Source organism: Leptosomus discolor, chromosome 1 (genome assembly GCF_034619465.1).
Source record: "Leptosomus discolor isolate bLepDis1 chromosome 1, bLepDis1.hap2, whole genome shotgun sequence".
Classification (NCBI taxonomy): Eukaryota; Metazoa; Chordata; class Aves; order Leptosomiformes; family Leptosomidae; genus Leptosomus; species Leptosomus discolor.
The window spans coordinates 182,214,497-182,235,612 of record NC_141391.1 but is presented as its reverse complement, the minus strand read 5'-3'; the positions used below and the strand labels follow the sequence as shown (position 1 = coordinate 182,235,612).

The 21,116-nt window shown below is 41.8% G+C and overlaps 1 protein-coding gene across 1 annotated transcript in view; it reads right to left on the bottom strand.

Moving 5' to 3' along the window:
* The window catches only part of PPM1H (protein phosphatase, Mg2+/Mn2+ dependent 1H), a 139,207-nt gene that overhangs the window by 67,276 nt on the left and 50,815 nt on the right, over positions 1–21,116 (bottom strand). The window contains exon 2 of the mRNA XM_086472329.1: positions 2,991–3,159. Coding sequence (XP_086328455.1) covers positions 2,991–3,159 — 169 coding nt within the window. The remainder of the gene's footprint in view (positions 1–2,990; positions 3,160–21,116) is intronic.

Genomic DNA, 21,116 nt, shown 5'->3' with positions numbered 1-21,116 from the left:
TCAAGTGTCACGTAGAAAACAGAAGTAAATCTGTAGATAAAAAGAGAACATATAAAGAATACAATAACAAGCAGCATGAAAACAGTATACTGTATTATACGGATCAGCTGGCTCCTCACTTCAGACATTATGCTCATTTCTGGTCAAAATATGTCAGAAATAGAACAAAGAACAGAAGATTTTAAATAAAAATGTTTCTCAAGAAGCTTGAAAGGGAGTGGCTGTTTATTACAAAATCGAGATGAAAGCTAGAAAGTAGGAAATAAACTAGTGAAGAGAGGAAGAGAAATCAGAAAATTCTGTGAGGTATTTTGCATAACACAGGGTAACTGCATATCTAACGACGCTGACAATCATCAAGTCTAAAATGAATAAAAAGAATAGCTTTCAAAAATATGCAGTCAGTTTATAGACCCTACCATGATAACACCATAACAGTATTGATGACCACAGTGATGGATACCGACAAGGCTACTTAAGACACCTTTCCAATAATGAAATAGTTTTATATCCCTGTATTTTTAATGCAATCTAAATATATTAACTATGTAGTGTTTGGAAAACAGTTCCTTCTGAGGAAGATGATTAACCATGCAGTATAGTATACATAACATAGTGTGCCTTTTGCTCTTGAGAAGCATTTCATACTACTCAAAGCTGGAAGTTCACTGGACTTTGTGAAACAATGCTACAAAGCTTTTTATGTCCGATCCACACCCCAAAAATATGAAAACATGGGCAAATTCAGTACAGCTACATTCACTCACATCCCAGATGCAGAGTATCTCACATGGTAGGCCTCGAACTTAAATGTGGTGTTAGACCAAAACTAGTACCTCTGCACAGCACCAAGATCTGTCTGCTCAGGCTGGTATCTGCATAGGGGTCTCTGCAGTGTGATGCATGCATGACATAGTGATGCTGTTTGTGTCAAACAAACCCACCACCTGGACCAAGCACATTGTTGCTTATCTTGATATGTTTTATATACACCAACAAGTACTGTGCCCAAATGCTTGCTTCATTAAACATAATCAATTTTTTGTATACAAAATTAAATCACAGAATCACAGAATCGTTTGGGTTTGAAGGAACCTTAAAGATCATCTAGTTCCAACCTCCCTGCCGTAGGCAGGGACACCTTCTACTAGACCAGGTTGCTCAAAGCCCCATCCAGCCTGGCCTTGAACACTGCCAGGGAGGGGGCAGCCACAGCTTCTCTGGGCAACCTGTTCCAGTGTCTCACCACCCTCACAGTGAAGAACTTCTTCCTAATATCTAATCTAAATCTACCCTCTTCCAGTTTAAAGCCATAACCTCTTGTCCTACCACTAGACCCCCTGATAAAGAGTCCCTCCGCACCTTTTCTGTAGCCCCCCTTTAAGTACAGGAAGGCTGCTATAAGGTCTCCCCTGAGCCTTCTCTTCTTCAGGCTGAACAACCTCAACTCTCTCAGCCTGTCCTCATAGGGGAGGTGCTCCAGCCTGCTGATCATCTTCATGGCCCTCCTCTGGACCTGCTCGAGAAGGTCCTTGTCTTTTTTGTGGTGGGAGCGCCAGAGCTGGACGCAGCACTGCAGGTGGGGTCTCATAAGAGTGGAGTAGAGGGGGAGAGTCATCTCCCTCGACCTGCTGGTCACGCTTCTTGTGATGCATGGAACCAAGAGTCTGGATGAGCCAATAGCAGAGCATTACATGGACTTTCTAGGAAAGACGTTTTAAAACACACAGTATTAAAAGAAATTCTGATTCACCTTGCATGACTGTACGCAGAAGTCAGTTCCAGTAAGTACAGAGCACAATTCTTTATCCAGGATTGTGCAAATATGTACTTGAAAAAAAATCATGACTGTCTGAATACAATGAGGAGTATCAGGACACAGGAATGGGGACATGGGATTTAAGGAAAGATATGAAAGAGGAAAGCACAGGGCTATTTGCAAACCTGGAAAATCTGTCACAGTCTGAAAAAAACTGCAGCAATAATGAAACACGAAACAGAACAGGAGGAGCAAGAGGTGGGGAGAGACAAAGTGCAAGAGGAATGCTTGTTGCTCAGGTCCCCAGTGACCCCTGCAGCCATCAGGCGTACCAAGCCATGGGGTTTTGGGAGAGAGACTGAAGCAGACTGCTAATCATGACCTGGTTTAAAACAAAACCAACAACAACAAAAAAGGGTACTTATAGTCCACAGAAAGACTAATTATCACTTAGGGAGAACTTGCATTCTCCCAGCAGCAGAAAGACTGCATATTCACATTGTCTGACTCCAACATTCAGACAGGGCACTTAGTGTACATAGCTAAATGTCTGAATCTAACACAAACTATCAATCATTGCTGGAGCCTGAGCTCATGCTTAAAGAGCAGATGAAGTAATTAGCCAGTCAGGAAACAGGACAGATGAAGAATAGCAGATGATTGTCAGTAGACAAGTGCACAACGTACATCACTCTCCACACGGACAGCAGCCATAGTCCACAAAAATCACTGAATTCAGTGTGCTGGATGACCTTACTCTACCTGTGTAAACCAACTTTGCTACACACAATACTGCTTCAGTGAAAAGAACCCAAATGACTGTCTAAATCTTAACAAAATCGTATGACTGTATAAACCATGATACTGCTATGCTTGCAGTGACCATCACTGGACAAGTCAACCACAGCCATTAAACTCACAGTATTCTCCAGCAGTAAATTTCTCGGGATTATATTTTCAGAAATGAAACAAAAAGGAAAATCCAAGGAGTATTCCCCTCCCCATCTTTACACTAAAATGTCCTAGATGCTAGGAGCATTTTTCAATACAAGAAATCAAAAATCATGTAGTAGAGCTAAGAAAAATATAGTTGTGTTCTGTATTTGAGCAGAGATAATTAATAAGCGGTAACTGAAAATACATGAAACAGTAAATATCTTTTAGTGTCACATTGCCTCATCCTTTTACATTTATTTTGTACTTCTCCACTGACAAGTTACATTCTGCTTACCGAGTTTTCTTTCAGCTGGAGACCCTCTCCATTGGGCAGCGACGACCTCCGTTTTGTTGAAGAGTTCTTGTTTGGTGTAGAATTAGCGCCTCCAGCTTTCTTCTTAACAAAGAGGACTTCACAGCTGGCTTGATCTTCGTTGTGCGTGCTTTTCCCTGCATTTATTACCCTAAGAAAAAACAAAACAAAAAAAGAAAACAAGGGATGTGTCCAAGTTAGCAAACCACAGAAGCCTCTATCTGTATCTTATACATGACTCAAGATATACAGCCCAGAAGTATTGCAAATAGCAACTTAATTAAAATACCTGACTTTCTTATGCACGTACATACACATACATACACACGCATACTTTTTTGTTTCCATACACCTACACAAGGCATAACAAGCATTTTTCACAGAACTATGTGAATAAGAACTAATGGTATCATGAGCATATTTTACCCTTAGGCATACCATAATTTCCTTTAAAGGGGCTACTTGATGGTCAAAGCTGATAACAATTACACCTCTTAACTGAAACATGAGATCCCAAGTTGCTTTTGTACCTGCCAGCCTCTCTTGCTACGGTGAATAATCAATCTGTTGGCTAAGGGCGTACAGTCTGTCAAGTTCTTAGTCGTACACAAACAAAAAATACCTGCTATAAATCTAAAAAGCTGTTACTGCTAAAGGCACAGAAAAATATGCAACTGCTATTGGTCTGTTTAAAGGGCATATATGAGAAATGCTGTGACAGAAATACAAAGGGAATGCTTTGCCTTGTATTCCAACATGCAAGTCAAGCTTGCTTGTACCATAGCAACACAGAATGATGCATACTAAATACACCCCTCTAGCACTGCAGAACAACATAGCCCCCCTCTCCCCGTTCAAAAAACCCTCAAAACCTCACACCTCTCTCCCACCCGCAGCGCAGAGAGCAGAAGATTTGCAGCAAGAGCTGCAGGCATGCAGAAAACAGCACTAAGAGCTCAGTACAAGTTTTGGACAGCTAAGGGTACCCTGAGACTTGCACCACAACTGCTCATCTTCCTTCCATCCCACAACCACCATTTAAAAACCCTAATCAGAAGTTTGCATTATCCAAGATACTGTGGTTACTATCATCCGTCTCAGAATAGCCAAGTTCAAACATGTTTTTCACTTTCTACCTTACCACAACCTGACTAATTTTGCATCAGTTGACACTGTGTTCAGTAAGACACATGCTTTGACAGCTCTGGGCTCACACAGGGAAAACCTGTGCAAGCCAGGACCACATCTTGTTCCAACCAAGCAAGGACATTGCCACTTTGATGCAAGTGTGTCTTCTTCCACAAACACTACCTAACCATTCCTCTTTACTATGAGGTTTGAGTCACCAAACAAGTTGGCCACCGGTCAGAGACAGCATTTCCATGACTGGACGAACACCAAGTTTCACATCAGGCACATGATGTCTTTAAAAACAACCACTGCCTCCCCAGAAAGTAAACCAGCTTGAAGGCACATCATAATCCTGATGGCAAGTTCAAGACATACCTGACTTCTTGATCTCTAATGTTTTCATTACAGTAAAATTTTACATAACAGGAAAACACTTGCTAAAGGTTGTTGAAACAAAAACAGAAACTGAAGGAAGGCCTGCAGGGGACTGCCCCAGCTTGCCTGCTCTTGCCGAAATGTCAATTCTGTGTCAGCCTTGCTTAAAGGTAATGGATTCTTTTGATTTTCTATGAGCAACATGATACTGTGACACACAAATGAGTGTTCCTGCCTCTGATTAGAAAAAACAGCCATCTTCTAAGAAAATGTGTACCCACTACAATTAACTGCTTTCAGAACTGGGAAGTTTTCTTACAGTGCTGAATGTCACACACTGCAGTCTGACATCTGTATGCACAATACCACCAGTTGTTTACAAGTACTTCTTGTAAATAAACACCAACTGTGGGTAAAATTATTTTGCGAAACACGCAGAGAGCAGAGATGAAGGAACATCTAGTTGCAAGGCACCTGGGAGCAGTTTAACCACTCACCCCCTGTAGAGCTTAACCTTTCAGCAACTGGAGATCAAACACTGAGATGCAATAAGCTCGTAGTCTGAAAACTTGACATTTTCTTGACATATTGGGGGAAATGGAAGCATACGTTCGGGCGGGGGGGGCACAAATACCAAAGAATTTAAGTCAGCTGACCAATGCCTCTTTAGTGTGAGACGCTACAAGCATGATTAAAATATTGCAGCAGCACAGAAACTGTAGATTTATTATATGAAGAGCTAATTAATATTCAGTTTAGTTGACCAGTCTCCCCGCCGCTGCTGCTAGCTGTTTGCAAGCCCATTCTAAAAAAAAAAAAAAAAAAAGCAGAAGACAAATAGAGACAAAAGCAACTCCTTACAAAAATCACTACCTTCCTTACCACTTATCATTCCTTACAAAAATCACTCAAGTATTGGAGCTGCTCTGGTTTCAAAGCTTAGTGATGGACTTTCAGGACTGGAACGGTAGGAGATGTTCTGATATTTAATGGCATGTTAAATTATGCACAATACAGTATCATTTTATAAAGCTCTTGCCAAGAAAATCTGTCAAGGCACTGAATATATTAGAAAGGCTATGAGAACGAAGTGACCTAACAGACTAGCTTGGCAGTCAGGTACTGTGAAATGCCTGGAGTTGAACCTGCGTACCAAGCATCTTGCTAGAAGAGGATATGGTCAAAAGGAACCTGGCAAGACTGAATACTGAGAAGACATGGGGGTTGGGGTGTCAGTGTATTGAGGCGGAGGGGGGGCTATGAACAGTATGTTCCCTCCCAGAATTTCACTTTATCTCCCACAGCTCCAGTTTTCCTCTCTCCAGCGTAGGACTAAGTTTATTTTGGCAATCCTTCTGAAGACTTGAACTAATCATAATGTCAAAACAGTGCTTATGGGTGCTACCAGGTAACACAGGGTCTAGATGCCAAAAGCTGCCCCTCTCCTGATACTGGCACTCTTCTACTCTCACATCCCATCTCATGGGTAAACTTTGGAAAAGGGCTGCAGGGAAGCCCTGTGATTTTCAATCTCAAAGCTATGTGTTGGTGCCTGATGCCTAGCACAGAAGCTGGTGACAGCTTCTACTCAGCTTCAAACATCTCTGTCTTTGCCGCCTTTTGAAATCCATTTCTGTCTGCAGTTTCTGAAATTCCTCCTCAAAGTAATTCTTTCAACCAGCTTTCCAACGCTGATTTTACTGTTGTCTTTTCTCCTTGCTCTCCCATACTGTAACTTATCAGGACAAAACCCATATCTAAGCTGTTTATACAAATAAAAAAGCAGAATTAACAAGATGTTCATATCCCCAAAAGGTAACTCTTAATTAGACCTCTGAAAATTTTTATGGAAAATCTACCATCCCCCTCCTTCCACAGAGGAAGTGCCTCAGCTTCCTAAGATTTTCAGTTCCCCTTCATATCTCTTTTTCTGTTTGCCTTGAAAAGTTATCCTCCAGTAAAGTGAACAAACAGAGATAAAGCACTGCCTTCTCACACTTCATAAAGAAAAAGCTCTCCCCCACCAAAAAATCCTTCCAATCAGACAGTTGTCCTCACTTCCATTTTATCATGGATGCAAATAATAATAATAATAATAAAATGTAGAGAAAAAGGAATTAAAAAAAAAGACTGAGGCCTATATAATTCTCTGGCTTTTACTCAGAGACATATTTTCAAGGGAATTCTTGCTTTTGTTTTCTCTCCCCATAATTTCTCAAGGAACTGTCTGATTAGACCTAATCATGATCAACGCCTTTCCATCCCTTCCCTTTTCTCCCCCATTATCCATTTATCTCCTATCCAATGTTTTATGAATTCAACCCAAATTAACGTATCGAATTTGGATTAGAAGCTCCTCTTTTTACATTTGTGTCAAATGCACATTGCTCAGTAATAGCCAAATAATCCTGAGCTTTAGTTCACGGTATAGCAGTGCTAGTGAAAATGCATCCTACTTTGCAAACAGGAGCTTCCTGAAGCCTGCACAATGAGGTGGTGGGCTTTGGTCACGTTTGAAGAGGTACTTGTATCAACCTTGATGGACACTTCAGTACTTTACGAGACTAATCTCTGACATGTCCTCAGCTGAAAGCAAATCCTCCAGATAGGAGACGGCTAGTTTGTTTGGCTCACAATTAGCATTCTGCTGGTATCTCGCGAGACCCCAAATCCCATCCAACTGAATGGAAATGTAGGTCACGCTGTGCTTCTACATTCAACAAGCAGAGCTCAAACTCCTGTGCTGAGGTCACTGATTACAAAATCCTAGAGTTTATCTTAAAAGAACCAAAACAGACCAGATGAACAGTTTCGTGACAAAAACCAACTCAAGTCTTTTGAGACATTTCTATTCAGCTCTCTCTTTCATGTTGATATCAGTAGACACACTTTTCAGCTGTTTTACTCCTCCCTATATCATGCTTGTTGAGATTACATTAAGTTGTATTTGCTTCAGCAAAAGTTTCAAGCTGTCCTGTAGGAGGAGAGTTTTACGCTGGTCTATCTCAACCTGAAAAAAAATACAGTAGTTGTTCAAGTATTTGCATTTTTTAAACTCAGAAGTCTAGCAACATTTTGTATGCAACACCTGTATAAAAATAACAGGTAAAGGCAAAGAGCTTAGCAGAAATTCTGAATGATGCATGACAAGAGCAGCGTGCACAAAAAATGCTTTTGGAAATTTAAGGACTAAGAGAGCTACAGGAGCTTGGGGAGTTGTGTTGCATCAGGAGAAGCATCGGAATTGGTTGCACATACACTGTAGATCTGCCCGAGCTAAGAAATAAAACCTGTAAGCAGGGAGCCCGGCCTACCCAGTCAGTTTAGTTGAGCTGTGGAGTAACTAGCAATGACCTGCAACCATGGCCAGACACCCTAAATCCTATCTGCTTCTCCCCAACCAAGGCACAGTTCCTCTCTGCAGTAGTGGAGAGCATTCCCAATTCCACCTCTGTTTTAAGACCTGTTGCGAAAGTCAAAACATCCTATACAAGCATTTCCAGAGCAAAGGTCTGAGCGGCCTATGATTGTACCCTATAGGTTAAGGCTGAGGCTGTGCGTGTTATCTGTGCAGCCCACAGGGTCTGACACTAGAACATCAAAATACCTACAAATGTTTCTAAAAGAAAGTGCTGCAGAGAAAGGGGGAGATGCATCAACTTGCATTTATCAGTGAGGAAGCAGCCATGCAAGGCAGGAAGCCATCCTGGCAGGAAAGGTCAGCTGAAAGTGGAAGAGCCTGAGTGAAAGAACACAAAAACAGCTTGCAAGGGACCCAGCCACTTCTGATAAAGCACCAGAAAGCAAAGCTGTAACTAAAAGACCAGCTGATGGTCCCAAGTTGCTGCCTTCTCAGTTAGATCTCTTACAAAAAGATGCTGTCAAATGCTTTTCTCTGTGAACGTAAAGATAAGCAAAGACTGCAGCTCTACTCGAACAAAAGCTGAAAGTCCCATAAGATATTAAAAATATGTTAAGAAAAGCCCTGCAAACAAATTATCTGCCTCAAAATAATCCCTGCTGTTCAAAAAATAGAATTTTTAAAAAAAAAAGTTCAATCACCAAAACAAAATTTTTCTCATATGTCTTTTATTTTTCTTCCCGAAGGAAATCTTCTAACTCTATCATTTATCTAATTAGCATATAATCTTAAACATTTGTTAAACTACACAACTTTGAACATGCTCCTTGTTTCTCCATTATCCATTTTCAGGTTACTACAGTATCAAAGGGTAATACCACTCATTGGGAAAGTAAACAATTCTTTTTCTAGGAGATACTGGCTGTGTTCAGCAATCACAATAATTAAATGATGAGAACCAAGGGCTGCTGCTGAGGTTCTTTATTTACTGTGGATAAAAGTGACTTTCTGCAATTCTGGCATATGGAAAGTTCTGAAATAAAAGTACTATCAACCTTCCTGCTGTTCACAAGGTGAAAAAAGGATAATAACAAAATGTCCTGCCCTAACCATGCCCTGCCCCCCGCCCCCAACCACAAAGAGCCCACCCCTATGTAGTTGCCCTTACGTGCTTGGATGAAAATTCAGCCCACAACAGAAAACTAAACCAGAGTCCATTAGCTGAGGTGAAGGAGAGTTGCTTGCACGATGTCCTGCAAGATGTCTTTATTTGTGGAAACGTGGCTCACTTGATCTACAAAAATCTTCAACTTGTTAACCCCCAGGAAAATGCAAAAGCTTTTCATCTCCTCCTTAAGGCTTAGGAAAAAGGAGGCAGACAAAAGCAGATATATCCATGGGCAGTTTGTGGTTTATTGCTATTTTCCATTTAAGGCTGGGGGTTCAGAGTAGCAGTGGGCACCTGTAGTTGTTTTGACACTGAATAAATCAAATCATCAGGCAGCACAGAGCCCTTCTCCTCCCTCAGCCTGGCAGGCTCCAGCCGCTCACAGGAGCTACAGCCAGCCTCCCTCCTCATTCCAGCTGTGGTACAGCAACCGTGACTATGACACCAGCTTGCATCCAGACCAACTAATAATACAGAAGTAACACACATGAATTAACAGCATACCTGTAAACAACAGACAATATGTTCCTACAGCTTTGTGTAATAATCATCTAAGACTCTTGAAATTAAAGATACCATAAAAAAAAAATCTTTTTATACAAGTATTGCTGGCTTTTCTTCTCTCCCCCACCCCCCCCCCCGGAATTGTATGTGAGTGGATGCCACTGCCTTTTTCTGTGACATCTCATTTATAGTCTTCGATTTCCAGGTAGGTGGCTGTTTCCCCACCTCCACCCACACAAGATTTATTTCTGCACCGGGAAGCAACTTGAAAGAGATTTCCTCCTAGCTGTTCACCTCCTCCCGCAGATGAAAGGCAGCTTTTCAAGCAGACTAAACAGTTCCATTCATTCATTACTCTAAGTGTGATATTGCTCACATCAAAACCAAAACACCCACTAGTATTGTCCACTGTGGGCAGAAACTGAGGCCATCTCTGAATCAGTTCTCTAAACCCATGGGGCTGAATAAAACCTTCATTTCAACAACCAAGGAGGAAGCAAATGTTTAGCCATGAAGACAAGTATTGCAATGCTCCAGTGTGAAAATGCAGGTTCTCATATCAGCAACCACACTGGTATACTGGTCCAAGTCCACTTTAGGACCCAGCTAGAGGCTGCTGCACCTTCCAAACCTGATAAGGACTATATATGGGATTAAAATAGGTAAGATCCAAAAGTAGAATGCCATTTATGCTGGAAATTTAAAATACATTAAAGAAGTCAAAAATGATACAAGAAAAAAGTTCTAAAAATTTCTGCCACAAGTTCAGTGTAAATGAACATAAACCAGTAACGCATCTTGTCTTTGGACTGAAGGTGATGCATCTTGGAAGGGAAGTCCACTCTGATTCTATTTGTATGCACTTCCCAAAATGGTATTGCGGGGCATTTCACCCAGCTACGCTGTCCAAAAAAGATTAAATACTAAGTGACTAAAAGGAACAAGACAGCTGTAGGCCACAGTAACGGAGCAAGCTCCGTGATTGCTACACAGGGATAAGCAGCTCTTTGGTAATTAGCATGCAGGTATTACATGAGAAAAGCAATGGACGGTGAGCCAGAGCAGATGCTGAGCTAGACCGGTGGGACACAAATGTGGTTAAGCATGATCTCACTTCAGAGCTGAGCAATCTCTGCCACAGCTGGCAAAATTAATTGTCAAATTCTCCTCCCTAACTCCTTCTGTACTGGCTATCAGCATGGGTGAGAAGAGGTTGCAAAAGCAAAGATGAACTTGATGCTGTAAGAGAACCATTTCTTTCCCACGATGCACAGTGATGTTGCAGAGAGTGCCAGGTCAGACTGCTCATCGTCCCATTTAAAGGAACTTTGTCTGGCTGTTCAAAACTTGATGAAAAAACTAAGCAAGAGATCAAAAGATCATGAGGGCAAACAAATTGGTGTTGACCAGTGTCCTTCTAGTCCAATTTCCACTAACACGCTGTCTTACACCTTTTTCTTCTCCTCCTTAACAGGTAATTTTTGAAATCTTTTTTGCTGCTCTGGGAAAAATGGGTCTGAACTTATTTCCGTGGTATACAGGAAGAAGTTGCCTTAAAAGTTCTTCAGATAATGCTTCTTACGTGAATAGTGCATATTTAGTCTGGTGAAGTCAGCCTTCAGATGAGTATATTTGCACAACAACATGGAGATTTTTACACACCACTAGATTTTTCTAGATTTTTGTGACTGATAAGGCAAAGAATGCTTACCAGTTTTGGCCAGTATGACAACTTTAGAGCTTCAAATTGAAGCAGAAAGCACTAAAACCCAAAAGATGCATTGAAAAAAAAAAAAAAAAGGAACCTTACTACAAGAATATACTTCATCATGGTTCATTAGCCTGTGAATAGTCCTTTGACTTCACTTTACACATTAGGAACCACAGCTCTTGAAACTGAGGCACCTGGTTCAACCTTAACAAAACATACCATGCACATCATGATAGTGACTGTTCTTTATTTTGTTCCCAGCCGTTTTATCACGTGTGACTTTGCTGCCTTAGCCTTGAAGGGTGATGCTGAAAGTTCATTGAAGAACAATACTTGGCTTTTCACTGCATACTGAGAAGTACATCTATGGATAGTGGTTTTGAGCTGGTTTTAGATGAGAAACATCTTTGGATCTATCCTTGAGCTGACATTCAAGACAAGAACCCAAGTGCTACTGCTCCTTTCCCTCTAATGCAGGGGGAAAGTAGCCAATTCCATGCCTGTTCCTATGAGCTCTACAACTTCTTGTGCATGTGAGGCTGAGGGTAGTCTCAAACACAAGCATTGCTCATAAGGAGGGCACAGTAGACACGCAAGCCTGATCGAAAAAAGAATTGGTGAATATGAGGTCCAGTTGTCCCCACACAGTTACGTGACAGAAATACCCAAATCACACTAGTTAAAATGGTCAAAGGGCAGGGAAGCAGCCTGCCCCTAATCTCTACAGCAAGGGGCATCTGGGTCTCAAATACCTACTTTGCCTACAAGCTTAATACTACTATACTACTACAGCAACTACTACAACTATACAAAAAAGAAAAAAAAAACTAACCCAAAACCAAATGCTCGATTTGAATTAAAAGTATTTTAGTTATACTGTAGATTCATAAATGAGTGTTCACATATGGCAAGGATGCATGAAGGAAACAAAATGCTACTTTCTCCCCCCCGATTTCCTTCCCAAAGTTCTGCTTTTGAAAGCGCATCCAAATTAAATCCTTTCTTCCTTAGAACAATGCCAATTATATGCAAATAAAAGCTCTCATGCTTACAATGAAGGAAGTTATGTCTTTAAAGTACTTCAGCAAATCCCATACCATTAGGCTATGATGCTGTAGACTGCAGTTTCAGCTTTCTCAGGGTTAAGAGAAATCAAGATAAATGGCTTATGCAAAACTGGTCCAAGCTTTAAAAAAATTATCTCTTATATTTAGCATGTGTAAAAGTTAACTGTAAGAGTTCGGGGGTGATGGTACTAATCCCTTTTATACAGCTGTCAACTTAAATTAGCCCCAGGCTAATCTTTGCAAGTGTGACAGAGTGTACACATTTCCACAGATAAGCACTAATGCCTTATTCACGATATCACTCTACTGCAGCAAGTATTGTGAAGTCCCTATACCTGAAAGAAGTCAGTCTGCTAATTTATTCTTTAAAAGTCATTATAGCAAACTGTACACATGAAAGCACACAGATGCAAGGCAAGGAGGAAAAAAAAGAAAAAAGAAAATATTACATACAGTTTATTACCAAGAATCCACAAGTAGAAAATTAATTCAAAGCCAGTCATATGTTGGCAATTTTTAAGAACAGTTTAAAGAAAAACTACACCCTGCTGCTGGAGTTTTACATCCATCACTTTTCCTCTGGGAGAACATTAAATGGCAGATCTACAGGAAAGGGTCACGTGCAAAAAATACTACAGTGACTCTATGCCATAGAAATGTGCCTCAAACTCCAATCTTTTACCTCTATTATTAAGATTACTTTCCTAGACCTCATCTTTGAAGCTGTTAAAATATAAGCTAAATGCAAGCCAATGAAATATCAGCAATACTGAGCCTAAAAAAAAAAAAAAAAAGGCTGCAGAAAAAACAGCAGCTACCTTAATCTTGATAGATCTTGATCCATCAAAACATTTGTAGAGTGTTCCTTCATTCTGCTTGGGAGTAGCAGCCAACTCCAAAATTAGCTTTCCCAAATTTAAGGTATAAGAAAAGTCACAGTATTTAATGCAAAACAGGATTAAGAAAATATTGCAGAACTTTTACATATATTTTATACACACATACACACGCACTGATGTACAAAGATCTATGGTATTTCTCAGGCAAGCTATTCAAAGTTCAGTTAAAATGTTATATCACTGAAAACATCTATTTTTCATGTACTGTAGATCAAAGTGCTTAATATCTCTACTCAGTTGTTAAGCCATCACAGATGCAAAATTTCAAATGCAGTGATAATTTGGAGCCAAAGACAACATAGGGACCCTGGTAAAATCAGTACCAGTAAAAAGAGGAATCACAGCCAAACGCAAAATTTCTACCCAAGAGCAGGCATATAGCAGTGAGCAAGTGACCGCATCTGTGTGCATGCACAGGGCTTGGAGACAAGGGTGTCCTTTCCAGCCCCATCTGTTACCTTTGTCCAGAAGGAAGGTACTCAAGCTCTGGGGTCTGCACACCACCTATTACCATGGTATGCCACAACATCGTAGGGGTGTGCTGCAACCAGTCCCACTGTGCCTCAGATGACATGGACGTGAGCATTGGGTAGACACCGGGGCTGAATATAAGGGCAAATTGTCTCCACAGGCTCCTGCTGCCCTTGCAGCGGGGGTGGAATGAAGAGATGTGCCCTCACCCAAGAGCAGAGGAGGCACAGCAAGATTAAGGAGGAGTTTTGGAAGGTGTAATACCAGAAAACAGAACAGTCAAGCTTGGAAGAGACCTCTATGGAGGTCATCTGGTCCAACGCCCCTGCTCAAGCAGGGTCACCTGCAGCAAGTTGTCCAGGACCATGTTGATATGGGAATACAGAGGGAGCAAAGCACAAAGCAACAGAGACCTGCCTTACCTGGTGCATGCACAGGATCTGGCACTGAGCGGGAGCTGCTCACTGCCACCTTGTAAAGCCTGAAATACAGAACGGCTCCAAGCTGGGACCCAGCTCTGTCCTGAATGGGAGCAGAAGCAGAGCGCAGCTACTACCAGGTCATGCTTCTCCAGCACTACTGCTCCTTCTACTTATGCCGCAAATCTGCCTCCGTTCCAAACCTTACTCCTTCCAAAGTCTATAGCAAAAGCACCACTGCCTCCTATCAAACCTCAATCCAAGTCTTCACATGCAAACGCATCCAGGCACACCGGAAAACCTACAGACTGGCAAATACTTAGCACAAAAATAGTAAGCAGGGCCCAACATCAACTATTTTTAGAAAAGCTATAACTAAGGGGAGTCAATTGTGTCTGAAGAGACCCACAAGAGATGGGGTAGCCCAGCGCGAACAGACCTAAGCAGCACTGATGGGATGGATCCTGCGTGGCATGATCAAAGGCACACACAATCCCAGAGAGGTCTGAGCAAGAAGAAAGTCAACACCAGAACCAATTGACTACAGTAATTTGTACATAACCCTTCCCATTCCTCCAAACCACTGGGAAATTAAAAATCATGTCAAGATCTATAAAAGTATGGATTACGAAATAATAAAGTATTAGTGTGTCCCTGCATCCTGCTATACCAAAGAACAACTTGTTTTCAGAAACAATAATTACAGTTGCACAAATGTAAAATATGCACTAAGGCAGTGACAGAAATGGGAAGTTTGAACTTATTAATCCTTGACAAGATTGTAAGTAAACATTAAACAAAGATGTATGTGGACTGAAAAGAAACCCCTGCAGAATTCAACAGTTGAACAATTTGGAAAATTGGAAAGAGAGCCAACACCTCAGGCAAAAGATGAAGGGTGAACTTTCACAAGTATCCCCTCTCTTGGCTTTGTCAGTATAAGCAACCTCCACCTTCACATGTCAGTGTGCTATCCCACAGGGACACCTGCACAGCAAAATCATTTCTTTTTTTAAACCCTAATCAACATATTGCCACACAGCAAGACTGAAGAGACAATATGGAGGCAGAAATAGCAGATGATAGGGAGGAGAGGTCTTGCATAAACTAACATTTCTGAAAAAAAAAAGTTATGAAGTTTTATCTTACGAGCCTAGGAAGCTAGCAATGAAAAACAGATGGTGCACCACAGTTTAGTGCTGTGCAACTGCAGACACCAAATACTGATCTGTCTCTTCTTTGGGAAAATCCACTCAGATTTGCCTTTGGCTTTGAGAAGTCAAGCCCAAAGCACCTTCACCTTGGCACTTGCAGTGGCTCTGCATTGAGAAGCCAAGTACTTTTAATCTTCTTAGGTGTCTACAAGTGTCTACAGTCACCTACATGTGACTGCTGCTACAAGTACGGTCCCCAGAGGTGAGATCTAGTCAGATGTCTACAGTGCAGACAGCTAAGTCTGAGCTAATCACCCAGACTTTATTTATAAGCAAAGAGAAAGAGGACATTTGGGGGCATGATTCATCTGACCTATTTTAGTTGTTTACATTAGCATGAAATGTCTGTTCCTCTTCATGGACAATAAAACTGTGCCTAGAGACTTACACAGCAGGTTGTCAGCATGTGGTCAGATGATTCCCACCTTAGGTGCCAGAGTTTATAGGAGTGGAGGGAGAAAACAACACAAAACAAACAAACAAGCAAACAAAACAACAAAAAAGCCCACCAACTTCTCTTTCAATAGGTTTTTCTTGTTATTTGAAATGCATTTTCCTCAAAATGCATCTCTGCGATCTATCTTTAGTATCGTAGTCCCTTGGTATGACTAATAATGCCACCCAGTGCAGAGAACCAAGGTTGAAGGGGAAGCGGAAGAAACAGAATTACATGCAGCAAAAATTATTTTTAAAATAAAGACCAAGGACAGATTACCAGGTGTCTGAAATTTGGCATTATAGCTCCTGATGTGACAAATGAGTTTAGCACAGTGCAGCAATTTAAATGCATCCAAAACAGCTGGTGGGATTCTCAGACACAAGAGGAGATAATTGTCAACCTTATTCACAGCAATCAAATCTGTATAGGCTAAAATAGGATCTATTGTTCCCCCAAAATACTGGGAATGGAGCCAGAAGTAACTTCAGTGGAACAGTAAGTTGGCAGTTCGGAAAGGGGCTGAAAACTGTGTAATTCTCTAGCATATCAGGCAAAAAACCCAACGCACAACCAGAGACCAAAGACAAGTTCAGGGATTTTTACAGAAAGATATTTTCTCCTCTTCTAAAAGAGCCAGGGAGACATCAGAAGTTCGTATTGAAACAGATGTCAACATAGACTTATCTCAGTGTGTACTCTGTACAAACAGAAGTGTATCCAGTAATTTCTTCTGCTGACTGAAAAGAAGAAAACTAGAGATTATTACTGCTATATTTAGACATTTGCACACCACCCAGATATGTTCATTTGGAGTCATCTGAGCACATGATATTTAGACAGGCATAAGAAAGCTGGATAACTGTTATTAAGAGGCCAACACTGCCACTAGAGAAACAATCATTAATCTGCTCTCAATTCAAAATGATCAACAAGTGTCAGCAAAGGATTTGTAAATCATTTGCCAAGGACAAAATACCTCCAGAGCTGCAGAGATGGCTGTTAATGACTGGGAAAAGCCACAAAGAGGTAGTGTCATGATCTTCAAAGCAGTGCACAGGCTGCCCCACATTCATCAACATGTCCCAAGGAGACCAGTGTTCATGAGAGCTGGGGTGGGGGTAGTAAAGGCAGCACACAAGAAATCTGTTTTCAAGGTGTGGGGGGGTAAATAATCCTTCTAATCCATCTGAGAACATGCTTCTCTCCTGACTGAAAACCTGCAAAACCCAGACTGAAGGTGTGCCAGGATTTGAGGCTGCGATCAAAAGTCTTCTGCTTGGTAAGTCTGCGCGCAGCTTCCATCTGCTCCTTTACAAAAGGTATGTTAAAAAAAATTATTTTAAAAGTGAAATCTGGACTTTACAGAATAAAAATCTGTTCAGTACTCTGACAGAACGGCCTGATAGAAGAAACGCAAACTTCCCCTAACTGTAGGCTGGAGGGCGTACCAAAGCTCCCTCTTCAACATTTACATCCATCCCTATGACTAAGCAATGCTGCAAAAGGCTCCAAGGGCAGCTTGTCAACACACTTGGTCCCATCCTCCACCTCAAGGTTTAGTCCTCTCCCTGCACCAGGTCCATCGCTCTGACGTTTTGATCATTCACCCACCAGACAAACACCACTACCCTGCACCCCAAACAGAAACCACTTTTTGTCAGATCCATTTCCTGATGGTTTCACAAGTTCAGTCAGCCCAGCAGGAGGCTGGAGACCTCAAGCCCAATGAAGGAGAAGCACCATGGCTGTCCCAGCCAGGTGGCAGCAAACTCTGCACCTGCTCCACTGCATGAGCCTGCTCCTGGTTACACCTGTACTGCTACCTAGAACTGGGCCTTCTTCAGCCCAGGGGCTGAGGGGCATGGGCTACTCTTCATCCTCTCCCATAACTGAGCATCTGCATCCAAACTGCCCGGCATGGCCCAGGCTGCTCCTGAGTACCACCTGAAAAGCTGCCAGACTGCACAGGCCACAGCTGTGCTGGGGACATACTAAGAAACAGTATCCACAAATGCCGGAGAAGCAGTGAAGCCAACATTTGCTTCAGTAGTATTCCCTACTGCGAATGCTGTCCTGGCAGCCAGAACAAGACCTGCAATGAAGGGCAGTTTATCACAACCTGGAATTCCTGCACAGTCCCGTAATGTCTCAAGTCCTGGACACTGTCAGACAGGATGTTTGACTATGCCTTTCTAGCTGAAAAGTACTCTGGAACCTCACAGAAACAAAACCGAATTAATTTTTCCTACACACTTCCTCTTGAAAAGAAAAACAAAACCCACTTTTATTTCACCAAGTGATCCACCTGAAATATAGTTCTGCAATAAAAGAGGAGTACAGATAGCTACTGTAATGCACCACGAACACCGTAATTAAAAATCTTTCACCTTCAAATGAGCTTTCTCCACACCTTCAAACACATTGGTGTTACTCATTGAAAAGGCTTCTACTGCACTCAGTGAAAAATAAAGTTAACCATTCTTCTGCAGCAAGAGTATTTACTAATACAAAGACTGTTTTGTAGTGCAGAAAAGCCCACGTAGTTTTTGAACTAGCTAACTGGGATGTTGGTAATGATGAGTCCCAGCGACTTGAGAAGGCCGATGAACTGGCAAGTCCCAACTCTGTGCAGAGACAACAACACGGCACCAGCATTGCAGTGCCATGGCGATGGCAGGGTGAGAGCCATTCCTTTCTGAGCACCACCCTTTTGGATCGCAGATACTGGCACAGATGCTTGAAGCACCTTTTGATCTTGGGCAGCTCTAAGCTGCGGTTGTCGCCAACTCAGTGCCAGCAGGCGTTCTCCTGGCTGCTGCTCGGCTCTGCACAATCATACTCCCAGTGCTGCGCCCGAGCTCCCTCTGCAAGAACATGCAGTGCTGAAGTGTCCACATAATGAGCAGTCTAGCCTAAAGGATTCTCTAAGCCTGTAGCTAAATCAAACCTGATAAAGCCTAACCCTGCCGCACATTCTCCAGTCCCCTGGCAAATTCTTCAGGGTTCAAAGGGAGTACTCCCGAGCTCTCTTCACCACTAGATACAACTGCACTGTTATGCCTAGTCTTTTTCTTTTTTTCTTCTTCTTTTCTTTAAATTAGTCCATCTCAGGTTCCTCCGCTCCTGCCAGGCCCCTTGGTTAAAGGGGATATGCTGTGGTGAGGCCACATCCCTTCCCCTAATCGTCAGGATGGCATGAAGCTTTCTGACCCAATTCTTCAACCTTCTCTAACTGGTTCTTGTCCCACCACCAAAAAACTTGTTTCTCTTTTCTCGTTACCAGGAACCTTCTATTCCTGCATCACCCTTCTTGAAGGGAAGCTGAAGGAGGTATTTCCTACTTTTAGCCAACACGGTACAAAGATACTGCCACTAAAAGAAAGAAAAATAAAAACTCCCAGTCATGTAGTTTAATAACGAGCAGTAAACAGGAACTTCATAGCAAACCAATATACACATTACTCTTCAACTGATTGTCAAAATTATCTTCCAGCTCCACAAGATTGTCTCCTAATATAAGACAATAGAGTAGCCTAAAACATGCTACTTCTTGACTTCAAATTTCTTAATGCATTGTACAAGACAGTAGAATGACATAACATCCAATGGGTTTTACATATACAGCAAACAGAACGTGGAAGCGCATACAGAGTAAGAGAACAAAAAGAAAGAAAAGAGTATTTTAAGCACAAGGGACAACTGCTTAATAAAAATATTCTCTTTCAATAACACTGCATCTATATATAACCAATGAGTTGTATTGTATCTTATATACAAATATACAAACACACACACAAATAAAAGTATCTTCAGACTAACTAGTGAAGCAGCCATCTTTGCATCGGATTTCTCACTTCTACACAGCATGATCATGACATTAATATAATTTTCCTTCCCTTTACCCATCAATCATCTAAGAATTCCCATCAGAGTGTGTGTGTGTCAGGGGTTGGGAAAATATTTCCAACTGAGAAAAAGGAGATCCTTTACTCCACAGACTCCAATAGCCACAAAATACAATCATACCACCCACTGTATGAGTTTAAATGGGGTTTTTGGGACCAGTTAAATCACCATACTCCCTCTATCTCGGTCTTCTTTGGAGAGATACACACACACACCCCCATCCGTGTATATTTTAAACAGGGATAAACTTATCTGGTTAGGACAGATTTTATTTACCACACAAAGATTAAGAAATCCAATCTCTCTAGTTCTCAGTGTTGAAATAAAATGCCCCACAGAATACAGGAGTAATCAGCACAGCAATTAGAAAAGGAAGATTTAAAACACAGAGGAGACTTCCTCTAGCGAGAAGAAAAATAAAATTAAAAAAAAGGCAAGCAAAACATTTCCCATTTCTCTGAAATATTGGTTATAACATCAGTAAGTACAAACTTCAATCTTACAAAGAAAAGATTTTGAGTAATGCATTTCTGAACAGAAGAAATACATCCTTCTGTGGCTGATGAATGGACAGTGGTTGTGGCAGGGACAAAGGACCCTCCTGCCACATTACCTGCCCTTCCACACCTTCCTCTTGTAATGCATAAATTAAAGATTGTGTGGCTTTGTGGTGTCAAACAGGCGAAAGAAGTGCACCAGAAAGAAGGCACGTTAACTGACTTTCTCCAGAGCAGCATTACACACTCAGGGGTGGTGAGCAGGCTGCCTATTTGGGTCTGCAGAGAAACAAGCCAGCAGCAAACAGCAGCAACTATGTCTTTCTGCTCCCTTACCGACTGGAGGATGGTGGTGTCAAGGGAAAACAAAGGATGCTGACCTTCAATCTGACAGCCCCACAGTTCTTATAATCTGCTTCTATATATAAACCGGAACAAAAAAAAAAAAACAACCCCACCACCACCAACAACAAAAATAAATTTCTGGAGCATCTTCCAAACTGCCTCAGCACAGCTCTGCAGTCCCTGATGTCTCAGGACTCTGAGGTAGCATTTTGGAGTAGACAGCAGGGAGCAGGCAGAGCGATTACACACTTTACTAACAGAAGATTTCACAAAGGAGCATTACCCTCCTGCTGCAGTCCTGGGACCAGATGCCTTGTCCTGGTTTGGCTAGGACAGAACCATAGGCCAGCCATGCTAGGCAGCCAGTTAGGAGTTTGAGGTCAGCCAGGGCAGCTGACCTGAGTTAGCTGACCAGGTGAGGCCCATACCATAATGTCATGCTTACTATTAAGTGGGAAGGCTTGCTGAGGAAGGGGAGTTCTGGCTGGGGTTCCTCCTGCTCCCAAGGACTGTCATGGCCAGACATTCTAGGCTGACTATAACTTTGTATACTTTGTTTTGCTGTTTCATTAAATCTGTCTTTGCTTTAACCTTTGGATCT